At 44.1% G+C, this 14,556-nt stretch overlaps 1 protein-coding gene across 1 annotated transcript; it reads left to right on the top strand.

Annotated features, from left to right (window-relative positions):
- Positions 1–617: 617 nt before the first annotated feature.
- Positions 618–13,812, top strand: LOC135107637 (homeobox protein Nkx-3.2-like). Its single transcript, XM_064017706.1, has 4 exons — positions 618–2,891; positions 8,912–9,075; positions 10,339–10,434; positions 10,607–13,812. The coding sequence occupies exons 1-4, from the start codon at positions 2,342–2,344 to the stop codon at positions 10,994–10,996; spliced, it is 1,200 nt and encodes a 399-aa protein (XP_063873776.1). The 5' UTR covers positions 618–2,341; the 3' UTR covers positions 10,997–13,812.
- Positions 13,813–14,556: the final 744 nt, after the last annotated feature.

The raw sequence follows: 14,556 nt of genomic DNA, 5'->3' as shown, positions 1-14,556 counted from the left end.
TGCCTACGCGATGTGGAAGTAAACAGTAGGGAAAGAACTCTCTCGTAAACACCTTAAATGATTTAGAGGAGATTCTTAGAAGTTTTGATTAAATTTGTTGACGTGCCCTGCTTCCTGTGTTTGTATTGTGTGTGTGTGTGTGTGTGTGTGTGTGTGTGTGTGTGTGTGTGTATTTGTGTAATGTGATGACCAGGCAGGAAATGCTTTGTCGTGTTTATTTAGGTAAGTTTTCACCGATTTAACCGCTGATAATTAATGAAGGGAGTAATTATATTGATAGTAGTAGTAGTAGTAGTAGTAGTAGTAGTAGTAGTAGTAGTAGTAGTAGTTGTTGTTGTAGTTGTAGTAGTCGTAATAGTAGTAGTAATAATAGTTGTAATGACATTAATAACAACAATGATAATGACAATAATTACTACTACTGCTACTATTGCTACTACTACTACTACTTCTCTATTATTATTATTATTATTATTATTATTATTATTATTATTATTATTATATATTTTTTTTTTATTATTATTATTATTATTATTATTATTATTATTATTATTATTATTATTATTATTATTATTAGGACCACCGTGGTACACTGGGACCGCGAGCGGTTTGGGGGCCAAGGGAAGGGGTCTTCAGGCGCACTGGTTCGAATCCTGGCCACAGTCCGAGGGTAGGGAGGGCATCCACTCGGGGTGACGATTCCTAAATGCCAAATGTAAAGTCCTTTGCTAGGCGGCATCGTCCTCGCCCTGGTAGATTAGAGAAACGACGTAAAAATAAAAATAAATAAAAATACTACTTCAATTATTATTATTATCATTGCTATTTTCATTACTATTACCACAAACACACAAACACACACACCAATCACCACCACCAGTACCACCAAGCAAGCTCTCCTTCACCGCCTTCTTCACGAGCGAGGTGGCGAGCAAGCGATGGAGAGAGAGAGAGGGAGAGGGAGGAATTGAGGGAGGGAGGGGGAGGAGGGCACCCTTAGCATGCTCCTACTCACTCACGCGATCATTCCAGCAAAACATGGTGTCGGGGCGTGAGAGATTGGCCGCGTCGGTAACTCCCCTCGGCGTGACGCAAGCCCCGCCCCTCCTTTCCCCTCACCTCAAGCCCCGCACGCTCATTGGCCGCCCCGCTCACCGCCCCTTGTAACCAATCAAGGAGCTCCAGTATCGCCATGTGTGTTATACAGGTTTATTTTTCGTGTTTCGGTGTTTTTCTGGTGTTAATTTAGGCAGTGAAGGTGCAGGAAGGTGTGAGTGAGCAGGGAAAAATGGGTAGATGGTGAGGTTTGAAAGTTTGTGGTGAGGGAAAAGGAAATATGATGAGGGGAGTGGTGGTGGTTGAGGCGCGGGGCGGGCAGAGTGAGGGCCTGGTCGCGTGGGACTAATGGAGCATCTGGTCTGGAGTGAGTGAGAGAGAGGGCGAGCGAGAGAGAGAGAGAGAGAGAGAGAGCGAGGAAAGAGAAAGAGAGTGAGAGGAGGGAGGCAAGTGACAGAACCAATTAGAGTACAAATAGTTTCCGTCACACCACCACCTCCTCCTCCGCCGCCGCCGCCGCCGCCATTCGTCGCCGCCCCTTTCCCTCTCACAACCGCAGTACCCGCCGCCGCCGTCGCCTCGCCACACCACCACCACCACCACACCCTCAGCCCGCACTCTCCCCTCACTCGTGTGTCCCGCGACGCCCACTTCTGCCGCCACCACCATCACTTCCTCCACCCTGCTCCTCCTACTCCTCCTCCTCCCGCCGCTCACACTCCCGCCCGGCTGTGGAGAGGAAGGAGCGTTCGCCGAGGGGAAGCCGTAAGAGGAGGTCCGAGGGGAGAGAGAAAAGACAGTGAGAGGAGTGACAGGAGTGAGAGGGGCTTCATAAGTGGTTTGTACACGTGCGTTCCTCTCTTCAATTACTACGACAGGAAGAGACGCTGCGTGTGTGCGCGTGCGGGTATGTGGACCAAGTTCGTGTGTTTTGCGTTCATGGTAACTGAGCGGTGGACCTCGTGAGTGATTGGTGAACTTGCACGGACGTCCTTGTGGTCCTCGTCCTCCTCCTCTGCGGCGCGATGGCCTAGCGAGTGTCTGTCCCCGCCGAGTGGGGGAGAAGTGTCTGACGGAGGAAACACGAGTGACTGAGAGAGACACAGCCAGTGCTCTCCGTATCTCCGTGTGTGCGGGGGTCGTGTGTATTTATCTCTGTCTCTCCGTCCACTCGCGTCTCTCATCGCCAAGCTACACAGGAGCAGCGAGTGAAGAACCTCTGTGTGAGTGCGTGTGCGTGTACGTGTGTGTGTGCGTGTGAGAGGTCACCACCACTGGGCAGGGCATGGAGACACTGGTCAAGATGGAGAAGCCAGGATCGCCGGACAGCCAGACTCAGACCGCCACCTCCGTCACGCCCTTCTCCATCACCGACATCCTCACCCGCATGGAGAACCGATCCCCGACAGACCTCCGCACCTCCCTCGACCACCACCACCACCACAACCTGCACCACCACCACGCCGCTGCTGCCGCCGCCGCCGCCGCTGCCGCCTTCACCGACCTCCACGGCGCCCCCGGTCTTGGGTTCCGGCCTGTCTCCGTCCTCAAGTACAGCTCCCCGTCACCCATGGACTTGTCTAAGGACGCCACGCACCCCGAAGTGACATCCTCCATCGAGCCTTCGTCAGGAGACCACCACGGCATCTCCGCATCGCACTCCTCAGACGTCAGGGACACCACGGCGTCTCCGGAGGGCCTGCTGGGGAGCCGAAGGAGCAGATCGACCTCCCCGTGTTCGGAGATGAGCATGGAGGAGGTGGAGATGGACCAGAGCGACAGGGAGGACTCCACCAGCGCCCCTGCCCAGGAGAACGCCGCCGCTGATGGGAAAGGTGAGTGAGGGAGTGAAGGGCGTCATGTAGTGAGTAGTGTTCTCTCTCTCTCTCTCTCTCTCTCTCTCTCTCTCTCTCTCTCTCTCTCTCTCTCTCTGTCTCTGGCACGTGTGTTTGTTGTTGTCTGTCTTTTTGTCATTCTTTTTTTTATTCCTTCCCTGTCCATCTTCTCATAATAGTAGTAGTAGTAGTAGTAGTAGTAATTAAGGATTTTTCATTGTAATTTCTAATTGATTTTTTTTCTTGCTTATATTAAGTGTATGTCGTTTAGTAGTCTTTTTTTTTTCTATCTCATTACCCTTTATTTTTATATGCTGTCTGTATTTCCTATCTGTCTCTAGTGTTCCCTTCCCTCCCACGAGTTAATTATTCTTATCATATTTACAAATTTTCTTCGTAACTGTTATCTTCCGCTTAGTTGATCTTATTCTCATTATTTTTATCCATCTCTCTCTCTCTCTCTCTCTCTCTCTCTCTCTCTCTCTCTCTCTCTCTCTCTCTCTCTCTCTCTCTCTCTCTCTCTCTCTCTCTCATACTTCCGTCCGTCAGTGTTGCTCTCCCCGGTGTTCCCCTTCCTCTCTCCTCTCACCCCCTCACGCAGCATTGCAAAGGGCTCGTCACTAGGTCAACAGGTGCCGCTGGTAACGCTGCACACAAAGTTTTACCAATGTCATAGTTCTGAAAGTGTGTGTGTGTGTGTGTTCTAATTAATCATGCATTTACCTTTATTCTCCCTCCTTCCTTCCCTCCCTTCCTCCCCTCCCTCCTCCTCCACCTCCCCAACTCCTCCCCTTCCTTCCAATCATTTCCCCCTTCACGCCTTCCCATTCCTCCAGTGTTTCCAGCCTCGAAGTTTGTCTCCTGGAATTTTCACGCCGGTATGTCAAACTGTAGAATCTTAAATATATATGATACCTCACGTGGGGATCTTAAAACACCAAAAAAAAAATCAAGTTCTGGTTTTAATTCGTGTTTTTGAATGATGCAATTGCTGATGGTTTTACATTCTGCTATTTTGTTCATATGAGGTAATCTTTTAGAGAGTAAATGCTAATTGCTAACTTAGTCCTGTTTTTATTTAGTTATTTGATGAATATTATTACCAAGGCCCTGTTGTTTATCTCCGGGCTGGCTTCAGAGTCATAAGTAGTTACACTCGTACAGTATGAGGTCTTGAGAGGGAGATGTAGGAATGGAACTGCGTAAGAACTGCAAAGGATGGGAGTCACAGAGGAAGATACAAGAGACAGAAACAAATGGAGGAGATGAGTCCGTGGCGCCAATCCCCGACAATAGAGAAACAGCGAAAGGAGAAAGAAATTTGAGATCCTAGTCTTTTTTCTTCTTTTCACATAGTTTAAGCTCGTTCGGCAATTTAATTACCAACTAGAATTATACAGGAGACGCAACTGGCCTACGTAGACAAGGTACTTTACTGTCACGCCCTGCTTCCTCTCGGCCTGAGCTGCGCGAGTCAGAGGAAATGCGGCTCCCTTTTTCTTTCGGTTTGGTGGGAAGTGTGCGCGTGTACGGTGGCAGCTGCTCGGCCTGGGAGGGGAGAGGGTGAGGTGAGGTGCACACTGCCCGGCGTGTCTGATTGGGAAGTGACGAGGCTGATTATTGTAACCCGAGGAATCATTGCATGTTTGGTTTCATCGTTAAATGCTACACCTGAATGACTGGCGTGTACTTATTTATCTATTTATTTTTTTTTTGCATTTATATTTTATTCTATTTGTTTATTTTATTTATTTGCTCATTGTGTTTTTTTTTTTTTGTAGGGGTAAGAAAACGTGAAATTACTCGGTCGTTCTTTGAGATTAAATGCCAAAAAATAGTACGCACTGGGGGTCAGTGGGCAGCGGAGACGAGTTCCTTAATACATAATTATATCACATTACAGAGGAATATGCTGGCCACTCATTTCATAGTATTTACTACAGAGTTTTCTTTCTGTCATGCCAAGGAAGCTAATAATCTCTCTCTCTCTCTCTCTCTCTCTCTCTCTCTCTCTCTCTCTCTCTCTCTCTCTCTCTCTCTCTCTCTCTCTAGCTTCCTGGTGTCATACTGATACATTATTTCAGGGTGTAGTTGAGTAGACTTCGCTGTGTTAACAAGTGCCGTTTAACATTAGGTTAGGTTAAGTCAGGCTCGCCTTTCTCTTAACCTACACAAGATTTTTCCTCTTCTGCTACACTGATACAAGCACAGCCTTTCCCGGTCACAGGTTGTCCATCGCAGCAACACGACCAGCCCCACGGTCTTGGATATTAAAGACTTAAGTTTTAGTGCCGCAAGAAATGCATCACATAACACTGGGGAATATAAAGGAGGTTATAATAGCTAATCAGTGCCTCTTCCCATTCGAGAGAGATGAAGAGAGTGGTTTAATGTACACGTATCAATGGGGAATGTTAATGAGGTTAGTGAGGTTAGTCAGTCAATGCTTCCTACTTAACCGAGAGATGAAAACCCCAAGCTCGTATCTATGCGTATCAATAAAACAAACTCATTCCAGACGCTTTTTCTCAGTCATATCTCTCCATAAGCATTACTGAACACATTACTGCTCTCAGTGTAAGTCTAGCGCTATATGCCCTCATTGTTACTGCGTCTTAAGCCTTTCACTGCTACATATTCCTTTCCCATAATCTCCCGCAACTTTTCAGACTCTTATTTTTGTATTAAAGAGTGTTAGATATAAGAGTAGCCTAGAAAATATAAAATCAGTCTTTTTATTGTCTTTTTAGTCTGTCCAACGCAAAGTAGATTTTTATACTGTTACGAAGATGCGACCATAACAGTAATATTGTTAAAAGTATTCAGTCGAAAAAGGAAAGTGAAAAAAACATACATATACACACGTAATTATCTTATATAGAGAGAACAGGCTGACATATTGTTCAGACTAGGAAATAATGTTAACCTGTTCATCATAGTCAGAATCCAGTCAGTCACGCGCCGGTCAATATTCATCAGTGAGGATACAGGCAGTCAGACATTCAGCACATTAGCACATTACCAGTCACAAATTAAGAAGCAATGGGTTCACTCCCCGTCACAGTTACGCTGGCTAGTTGGGTGCTCCTGCTTGCTGTCACTCTTCCCCATCAGATCACTAGCCACTTCCATTTTTGTTTGTACTGCACGTGGTCCCCTCCCTTCCCTTCCCTTCCCTTCCCTTCCCTTCCCTTCCCTTCCCTCTCCTTGCCTTGTTCTCATTCACATTACGAAATTATAAAAGGGAAATTACTGAGAAAAGGTCGTTTCTTATGTTTTTTTTTTCTTTTTACATACTGTGGGTAGAGATATGAACACACACACACATACACACATACACACATCACGTCACAGTAAATTTCCGGCGTTCGAATAATGTATAACTTCCCTTTCCAGTTATAATTATTGCTAATCGTTTTAGGAGATAAGTAGTGAAATTTATCGGAGACTGTGTAATGTTGTTGTTGTTATTATTATTATTATTATTATTATTATTATTATTATTATTGGTGTTGCCGAAAACTACGTAAAAAACAGCGAAAATTAACACATCTAGAGAGAGAGAGAGAGAGAGAGAGAGAGAGAGAGAGAGAGAGAGAGACCGACAGATAAACAGACAGACACAAAGAGAGAAAAAGAGACGAATACAGACATACAGGCAAACAGATATACAGAGAGACAGACAGACAGACAGACAGCAAGGTAGATAGGTAAACAAGCCAAACGTGTCCTTTACTCATGATATCATTACCACCTCACCCCACTGACCCAAGTAAAAAGGTCAACACACACACACCCATTACCCCTTCACCTACATCCCTTAAGTGGTAGGTTGGTGTGTCCCTTAACCCCATTCCCCATGCCCCTCTCCCTTCCCCTTTACCCACAATCCACCCCCGTTCACCCTCCTTTTCCTCTCTCATTACTAAGGTTATATTCACAGCAGAACGATCAATTGCTACTCTCCCTCCCCCTCTCCCTCTCCCTCTCCATTCGCTTGCCCATTAGGTGACTGTGGCTGGCCGGCGTGACTAATGGTGCTGATGCTGATTAATGGGTATGTTAGCACCTCTTTTTTTACAGGTGGGGTGTCTCAGGTGTGTTTGTGTGTCGGGGGGTGAGTGGGGGGGGTGTCCCGTGTGTATGTGTGTGTGTGTGTGTGTTAAGGGATTATTTGATATCAATTTTCCGATCGTCCAAATCCTCCTTTAGTGCTCTCTCTCTCTCTCTCTCTCTCTCTCTCTCTCTCTCTCTCTCTCTCTCTCTCTCTCTCTCTCTCTCTCTCTCTCTCTCTCTCTCTCCATGTCACCCTCTTCCCAACTTTTTTTTTCCCCTCTCCACTTTCCTCCTATATCTCCTTTTCTCTCTTCCTGCCTTCTTTCTAACTCTCCCCCTCTCTCCCTCCCCTTTCTCTCTCTCTCCCCTCTCTCCTTCCTCTCCTTTCCTCTCCCTCCTCCCACTCATCGTAGGATTTGCAGCGTCAATATTGAGCGGTTTTTTTTTTTTTTTTTTGTCTTTTTTTGTTCATGAGATTTACAACGTGGTAAATATTCCTTTTTGATTTGCTTTTTTTTTTCTTTTACTTATTTATTTTCATCCGTCTTTCTTTATTTCTCTGACTCTTATTTTAATGCTTATTTATATTTGTCCGGGTAAGAAATTATGTCCGGTTGTGTTTTTTTCTTTTTTTTTATTTCTCTTGTTTAGTTTTTTTTTTTTTTTAATGTTTGGTATCTTCTGTAATGGATGGGATTAATTTCTGGCTGGGTATTGAATTAATGGGATTACGTAGAAGCGGGTACCTGCTGGAATTTCAGACCCTTTTTTCGTGCGGTTGGCATTTCCTCTCATCAATCGGCATTTTTTTTTTTTATTATCATTATTATTTTGGGTCGCTTCTGGTTGCGTTTCGAACTGATAGATTTAGAGCTTGAAATCTTGATCTTGAATGTTTTGGCCGTCAGTATTTCCTTTTCATCTATCAACCTTTTTTTTTTTTTCTTTTATATATATGGATCGTAGCGTCTTGGTGGTGTAGAATCTGGCTTACCAATGCACTGCCCGCTGGTAATCACAAACACAGCACTGGCCATCCACATACCCGCTTCTACTTTGAGCTTTAGTTGTGGTTACCTATCTCCTTTTCATTTATCTCTGCTATTTGGAGCGTAGCGTCCTGGTGATGCATGTGGAATCCCGCTTACTAATGTACTGCTTGTTGGTCTAAATTCAGGAGCACCGCAGGCCACACACACACCTGCTAATGTCCCTGTGCTGTCTGCTCGATCAATAGGTAACAGCCAGTTTGGAAGCCTTTTTTTTTTTTTATGTTCGATTCTTTAGGAGTGGCAATTAAACGGCATTTTTGTTTATCTGTTATTTATTTTATTTTTTTTTTTTTTTAGCTGGAGTATTAACAAATTTTATCTTTGAAGCTTAGAGAAATAGAGGGAAAGACAAGTTATTCGTTCATTCCTTCGTAGTCACGGTATTATTTTCTTTCTTTCTTTTCTTTTCTTTTCTTTTCTTTTATTTATTTATTTTTTTATTCATTTTATTTATTTATTTGTTTATTTTTTTCCTTTATGAGACTTCTTTCCTTTCCCACGTTATTCTAATTCATGCTTGCTTTCTTCCTTCATTTCTTTCATGCTCGCCTCTTCCCTCTTTTTTTTCTCATTTCAAGAAATGTCATCTTTTTACTGTTTCTCAGTCATTCGTGCGTTTTTCTACTGTCCATCCTATCATTATTATTTTTCAGAAACTTTTCCCTTGATTTTCTTCTTGCATTCTTAACCGAATAACCGAATTAACCATTTCATACGTAGACTGATTTTAGTATTATATATTTTTCTTATCGTAATTTGATCTTTTAACATAATAAAGAATGCATGTTGCTTTAAACAACTATTTTTTTTTATGTGGCACCATGCGAACTTGTGGTACCTTGCAATCAATCACTCTCTACCTGATTAAGACCACCCGTGCCTCGCTTAACCCTTCTTTTCTCCCACCGGTAGGTGAGGGCGGGGAAGGAGAACGCGCCCCCCGGAAGAAGCGTTGCCGCGCCGCCTTCAGCCACGCTCAGGTGTTCGAGCTTGAGCGCCGTTTCGCCCACCAGCGCTACCTGTCGGGGCCGGAGCGAGCAGAGATGGCGCAGGCACTCAAACTCACCGAGCAGCAGGTAAAGATTTTTGTTACTGGCAGTATTTTCCCATCAGAGTTAGCCCTTTCACTGCAGCATGCACTAATTCACATCACTAAGAGCAATGTATGGAGTCTTTATAAGCATCTACCAGAAAGAAAAGGCATAAAAAAGAACACATTTTACAATTTCCAGCCAGTACAGTGTTTGCAGATGCCGTACAGCAAGAAAAGATGTCTTAGTGGTTAGTTATTAAAGAAAGACGTGCCAAATAGCAGTGACAGGGTTAAACACACTGCCTCCATCACCTCCATCACGTGTGTGTGTGTGTGTGTGTGTGTGTGTGTGTGTGTGTGTGTGTGTGTGGGTGGGTGGGTGTGGGTGTAATGCTAGTTGTTAAGGGAAGTAAGTTACATTACAGTACATATTTCTTTCAGTATTTGTTAGGAACTGTATTCGGTGGTGCGATATATATGTACTTAATTAACTGCATCAGTAAAAAAAATATCTTGTCACCTCGCATGTGGAGGAAAGAAGAAAAGAAAAGAAGCAAACATTTGAGAACTACAATATATTTTTTTTCAATACTCTTACCAATACGTTTTTATCCTCAACAAGTGAAGCAAAATAGAGCCACAACAATATGAACAAAAAATCTAGTCACTGCACTGTTCAGCATAACATTCCGTATAGAACAGCATAAAGTTAGATAAAAAAAAAAGAGAAAAAAAAAACATTGCAATTAATTAAGAATACGAATTATGAGGATATAGATAAAAAAAAAAGTTACGGTGCTTTGTTTTCATTGTACTGCCTGTAATTTCTTTGATATATTAATGAGCTACATTTTCCCAATAATGTTCAGAAAATACGGTATCTTATATTCATAATAACATTTGATTACTGAAATTATCCATTCAATCATAACAGTGTGTATTCTTACGGAATTTAATTGCCAAGGTTTAGTTAGGGCATTAAAATTTTGCTCTTAAATTAACCTTAGACGCATTCATTAGATTCTGAGCCCCCATTGGCCAGCAGTGCACAGGAAGTCTTGTGGAGGCTGAACAGTAAAGGGTTATTTATAATTTTTACCTTCATTCACTAGAGCAACAAGAGCCTTGGGTATATGTGTACGACATTAATGTAGATTTTTGAGGGATCGAAGAAAATGTATTTGTGAGAATGAAAGAATATGTGAGCGTTTGCATGCATTAGAATATTTCGTTTACTAAAATCAACTCTCTCTCTCTCTCTCTCTCTCTCTCTCTCTCTCTCTCTCTCTCTCTCTCTTCGCCACAGGTCAAAATCTGGTTCCAGAATCGCCGCTACAAGACCAAGAGGAAACAGATGGTGGCCTGTGAGCCGCCCTCCTCAGGCCGCCGCGTCGCCGTCAAGGTAGGGAGGATGGTGATGACAGTAATGATAATGAGAGTAGTGATAATTATGTCTTATACTCTCTCTCTCTCTCTCTCTCTCTCTCTCTCTCTCTCTCTCTCTCTCTCTCTCTCTCTCTCTCTCTCTCTCTCTCTCTCTCTCTCACCACGCCTTTTTATTCTCCACCCCTCAGGTGTTGATGCGGGACGACCAGCTTCTTCACGGCCCCGAGGAGGGACTGCCGCGCCCGCCCCTCCTCCTCCCCTCCCTCGCCTCCCTCAGCGCCCTCAGCTCCTTCGGCTCACTCGGACTCCCTCCCTACTGCTACTACCCTTACCTGTGTCCTCCCCCTCACTCGGGCTCCTCCGCCGCCGCCGCCGCCGCTCTCTCCTCCCTACCTCATCTGCCGCAGCTCTCCGCCCTCTCCCCGGCATCCCTGTCCTCTCTCACCTCGTCCTTGTCTAACCTCACGTCGCTGCTGCCGCCCCACGCCATGTCCGCGGCCTCCTCCTCCTCCCCTGCCGTATCCACCAGCGGGGGGTCGAGGCCAACGCCCCAGCCGCCCTCCCCAACACGCCCATGAGGTGCGAAGGAGGTTAATCCACGCCCGTTCTAATTGCCGGGCTGTCGCTGCTCTCGCCGCCGCCCCCGCCCTGTCACTGCTTCAAGACTGAGGTGCGAGGTGTGTCTCCCCAGGGCGGCGCTGCAGAAGGGAGCCGCTACAGTGCTGGCGGTGAGAGCGTTTTGTGCTGCCACGTCGGGAGTCGGGGCGGCCACCATGCAGGAGACAGCCCTCACCCTTACCTCACCCTCACCCGCTCCCGCACCCTCACCCTGAGTCGGGGGGAGCAGTGCGGCGGAGACTCTCGTGACCTAAGAGGAGAAAATATTATCAGTGAACACGGATGATCCCTTGGAAATTAGAGTGAACGTCATCGCGAGTCAAGTGACAGACGGTGCAAGGAGAAAGTGACACGACACATCACCGCTGCTGATGAACGAAGGATTCTTGAGCGGCAAGCGTTGGTCGTCCCTGTGAATCATACCATTAAGAAGCCTGAAAAGACACGTATGGAAAATTCTTCGAAACAAAATATTTTCTGGACGAGATTACTAGTGCTTGACCAGCCGGTGGTGGAAACAGAGCCAGATGTAAAGCGTGTGTGGCGTAACGCAGAACAGACAGACGCGGCTTAAGTTGGTGTGTTAGAGACAGGCGTCCTGGATCTCGTGCTCTTCATCTTCTTTCAGACGCACGTCATTCGTGAAGGGAAGACAGAACACTGCAGGTTGACGGAGAGAACAAAGACGCAGCATGGTGACACTCCAAAACAGTCACGCATGCCATCGTGGTAGTGACGATTAATAGACGGTACACACACACACACACACACACACACACACACACACACACACTTTATGGACTATATCACATAATTGTATATAATGATAATAATGATAATATTATTACTATACATAGTAGTCTTTAGCATTCACTCCAGGGAGAACTTGTAATAATGATACTAATTATGATAGAAATAAAATAGAACCTAAACAAAAACGTACACAGGGAGTTAGAATGACAAAGGAGAAGAAAACATTCACTCGTTCACTTCCCTGTGTAAGTTACCTAGAGAGCAATAATTCTTACGATTTTAGACTTAAACTAAGACACTTCTTATTTAATTTTTCTTTATGTAGGGAGGGAAAAAGAGGAGGAGAAAGAGGAAATAAGATAATGAAAAGACATTCTTCCGAAATTTGAATTCTTCGTTGGAAAACTCAGGACCAAAGATTTGAGTTCACTTCCGTTTCAGGAAATGCTTGAATTTCTTGGGTCCAGTGAAACACACAAATATACACACACGCGCCGCCCACACACACACACACATACACACACACACACACACACACACACACACACACACACACACACACACACACACACACACGTTACATATGTGTATAATCACTGTTGTTCCACACACTCCTTTAGGGATACTCCCTGGTTCCTCCTCTGGACCAATACATATTTAATTTATTTCAGCAACACAAAACAATGAGGAGCTGACAGAGGAAGCGAGGCTCGCTTCTCCTTTCTCGTTGAGGAGCGCTGAACGGAACCAAAACATAGTTACTCGTGTATGTGCGTGCATTGCGGCGTATCTTTTTTTTTTTTTATGAGTAAGGAAGTGTTTAGCAAAAAGATCATGAAATAAATTATCATAATGAAATTCGTAAATAAATAAATAAAAGAGGACATGAGAAAAGACCAGTTAGTGCTGCGCCGGGACCAGGAGACACGCAGCAGTGTCCTGGTGGTGGCGCCTGAGCTTTGAGGTGCAATAAAAAACAACACTAATTTTTTTTCGGCGTTTTCCCTTTTTTCTCAGGGACTGGAACGGAGAGATGCAATTTTTATCACCCAAATCAGAGGAAATAATAATCCCATTTGTTGATATAATACAGTGATGGCCCCCGCAGCGCCGGCCACTTGTCAGCCCACATAACGGACACACGGCGTCACGCAGCGCATCTGGTTGCGGATCGATTTATTCAGGCGTCGTGATGCGTGACTCGGAACGTGCTAACTACAGAACCGGACGTAGTCAAAAACCATTTAGTAAGCAATCGAGCACACACGCACGAGGGAGGCGGTATGGGTGTGGCTGGGGTTACATGCGTGTGTTTGTTCATCCACTCCATTAGGGCGCCATGTAACACTGTTGCTCCGGTGCCAGAAGTCAATCAGTCTCCCGCCACATCAAGAGAACGTAGTGGAACATAAAGAAAAATTTTTGAAGTTTGGGAAAAAAAAAAAAATCGGACGTGAAAGAAATAAAATAAAATAACGATAATTTAACGCTTGAATGAAACATGTACGTAATGAAAAGAAAGGGCAATTATTTCGTATATCATGGAAAATATTAGAATGAGAGGCCAAGCAAACAAAAATACGGGGCAGAACTTACGATAAACGGTTAAGTGTACACGAATGAAAAGAGGAACAGCCAAACAAGCGAAAATACCTGTGGCTTAAATTAAACAGGTGAAAGCACAGACAAGAAAGAAAATCGGAACACTATTCTTCACGGAAAAAAAAAAAAAAAAAACGATAACACAACATTGCAGTTTTTCTTTGGCTTCTCGTCAAGACCCGTTCCTCTCTCCTCCGTCCCTCGTCCCTCCCTGCAGCAGTCACGTGTCGTCTCCGCCACGATAATAAAGATAACTGGAAGGCATTACTGTACAACACACTCCCTCCAGGTACACACACTTGTCTCACCTTTTGTTTTCCATCTTTAATATTACAACCCCCCCCCCACCCTACGTGTATGTTGTAAAAATTATAATGATGATAATATTAATACTAATAATAATAATCCACTGTTGATGTTGTGTTACTTGTGTCATTAGCCTTACTGAGGGCGTGAGGAGCGTTTTCCGGGGAGAGGGTGAAATGTGGAGTGTTGCGATTGTTCTGGTGGTGGTGGTGGTGATGGTGGTGGTGGTGGTGGTGATGGTGTAAGGAGTGGGGCGATAGGGCTCGGAATATTGTTAGTGGTGGTGGTTATGGTGGTGGTGGTGGTGGTGATGGTGGTAATGTATAGTTTTTGATGTTGGTGGTAGTTATTTATGTTTGGGAAAGAGAGGAAGCTTTTTATGTGTGTGTGTGTGTGTGTGTGTGTGTGTGTATGTGTCGTTGAGAAGAAGAAGAAGAAGAATATTAACAGCACCAGTAGTAGTGGCAAGAGTCGTATCAGCAGTAGTAGTAGTAGAAGTAAAAGTAGTAGTAATTGTAGTAGGAGTAGTAATAGTAATGGTGGTGGTAGTGGTACTGATAAGAGTTATAATGATAATAATAATAATAATAATTATAATAATAGTAGTAGTAGTGGTAGTAGTAGTAGTAGTAGTAATGGTGGTGATGGTAGTACTAATAACAATTGTGATGATGATGATGATGATGATAATAATAATAATAATAATAATAATAATGATAATAATAATAATAACCATAACAACAACATTAATAATGGTAATAATAATGAAATAATGATAATGATAATAGTAATAATAATAATAATAATAATAACAACAACAACAACAACAACAGCAACAACAATAGTAGTAGTAGTACGG

This window comes from Scylla paramamosain, chromosome 15, assembly GCF_035594125.1.
Source record: "Scylla paramamosain isolate STU-SP2022 chromosome 15, ASM3559412v1, whole genome shotgun sequence".
NCBI classification, from domain to species: domain Eukaryota; kingdom Metazoa; phylum Arthropoda; class Malacostraca; order Decapoda; family Portunidae; genus Scylla; species Scylla paramamosain.
This window is presented reverse-complemented; position numbering and strand designations above follow the sequence as displayed.

Coding starts and splice junctions, on each gene's coding strand:
- LOC135107637 (XM_064017706.1), top strand. CDS start 2,342: ATGGAGACACTGGTCAAGATGGAGAAGCCAGGATCGCCGGACAGCCAG. Junction 2,892..8,911: donor CGCCGCCGCTGATGGGAAAG/GTGAGTGAGGGA, acceptor TCCCACCGGTAG/GTGAGGGCGGGGAAGGAGAA. Junction 10,435..10,606: donor GCCGCCGCGTCGCCGTCAAG/GTAGGGAGGATG, acceptor TCCACCCCTCAG/GTGTTGATGCGGGACGACCA.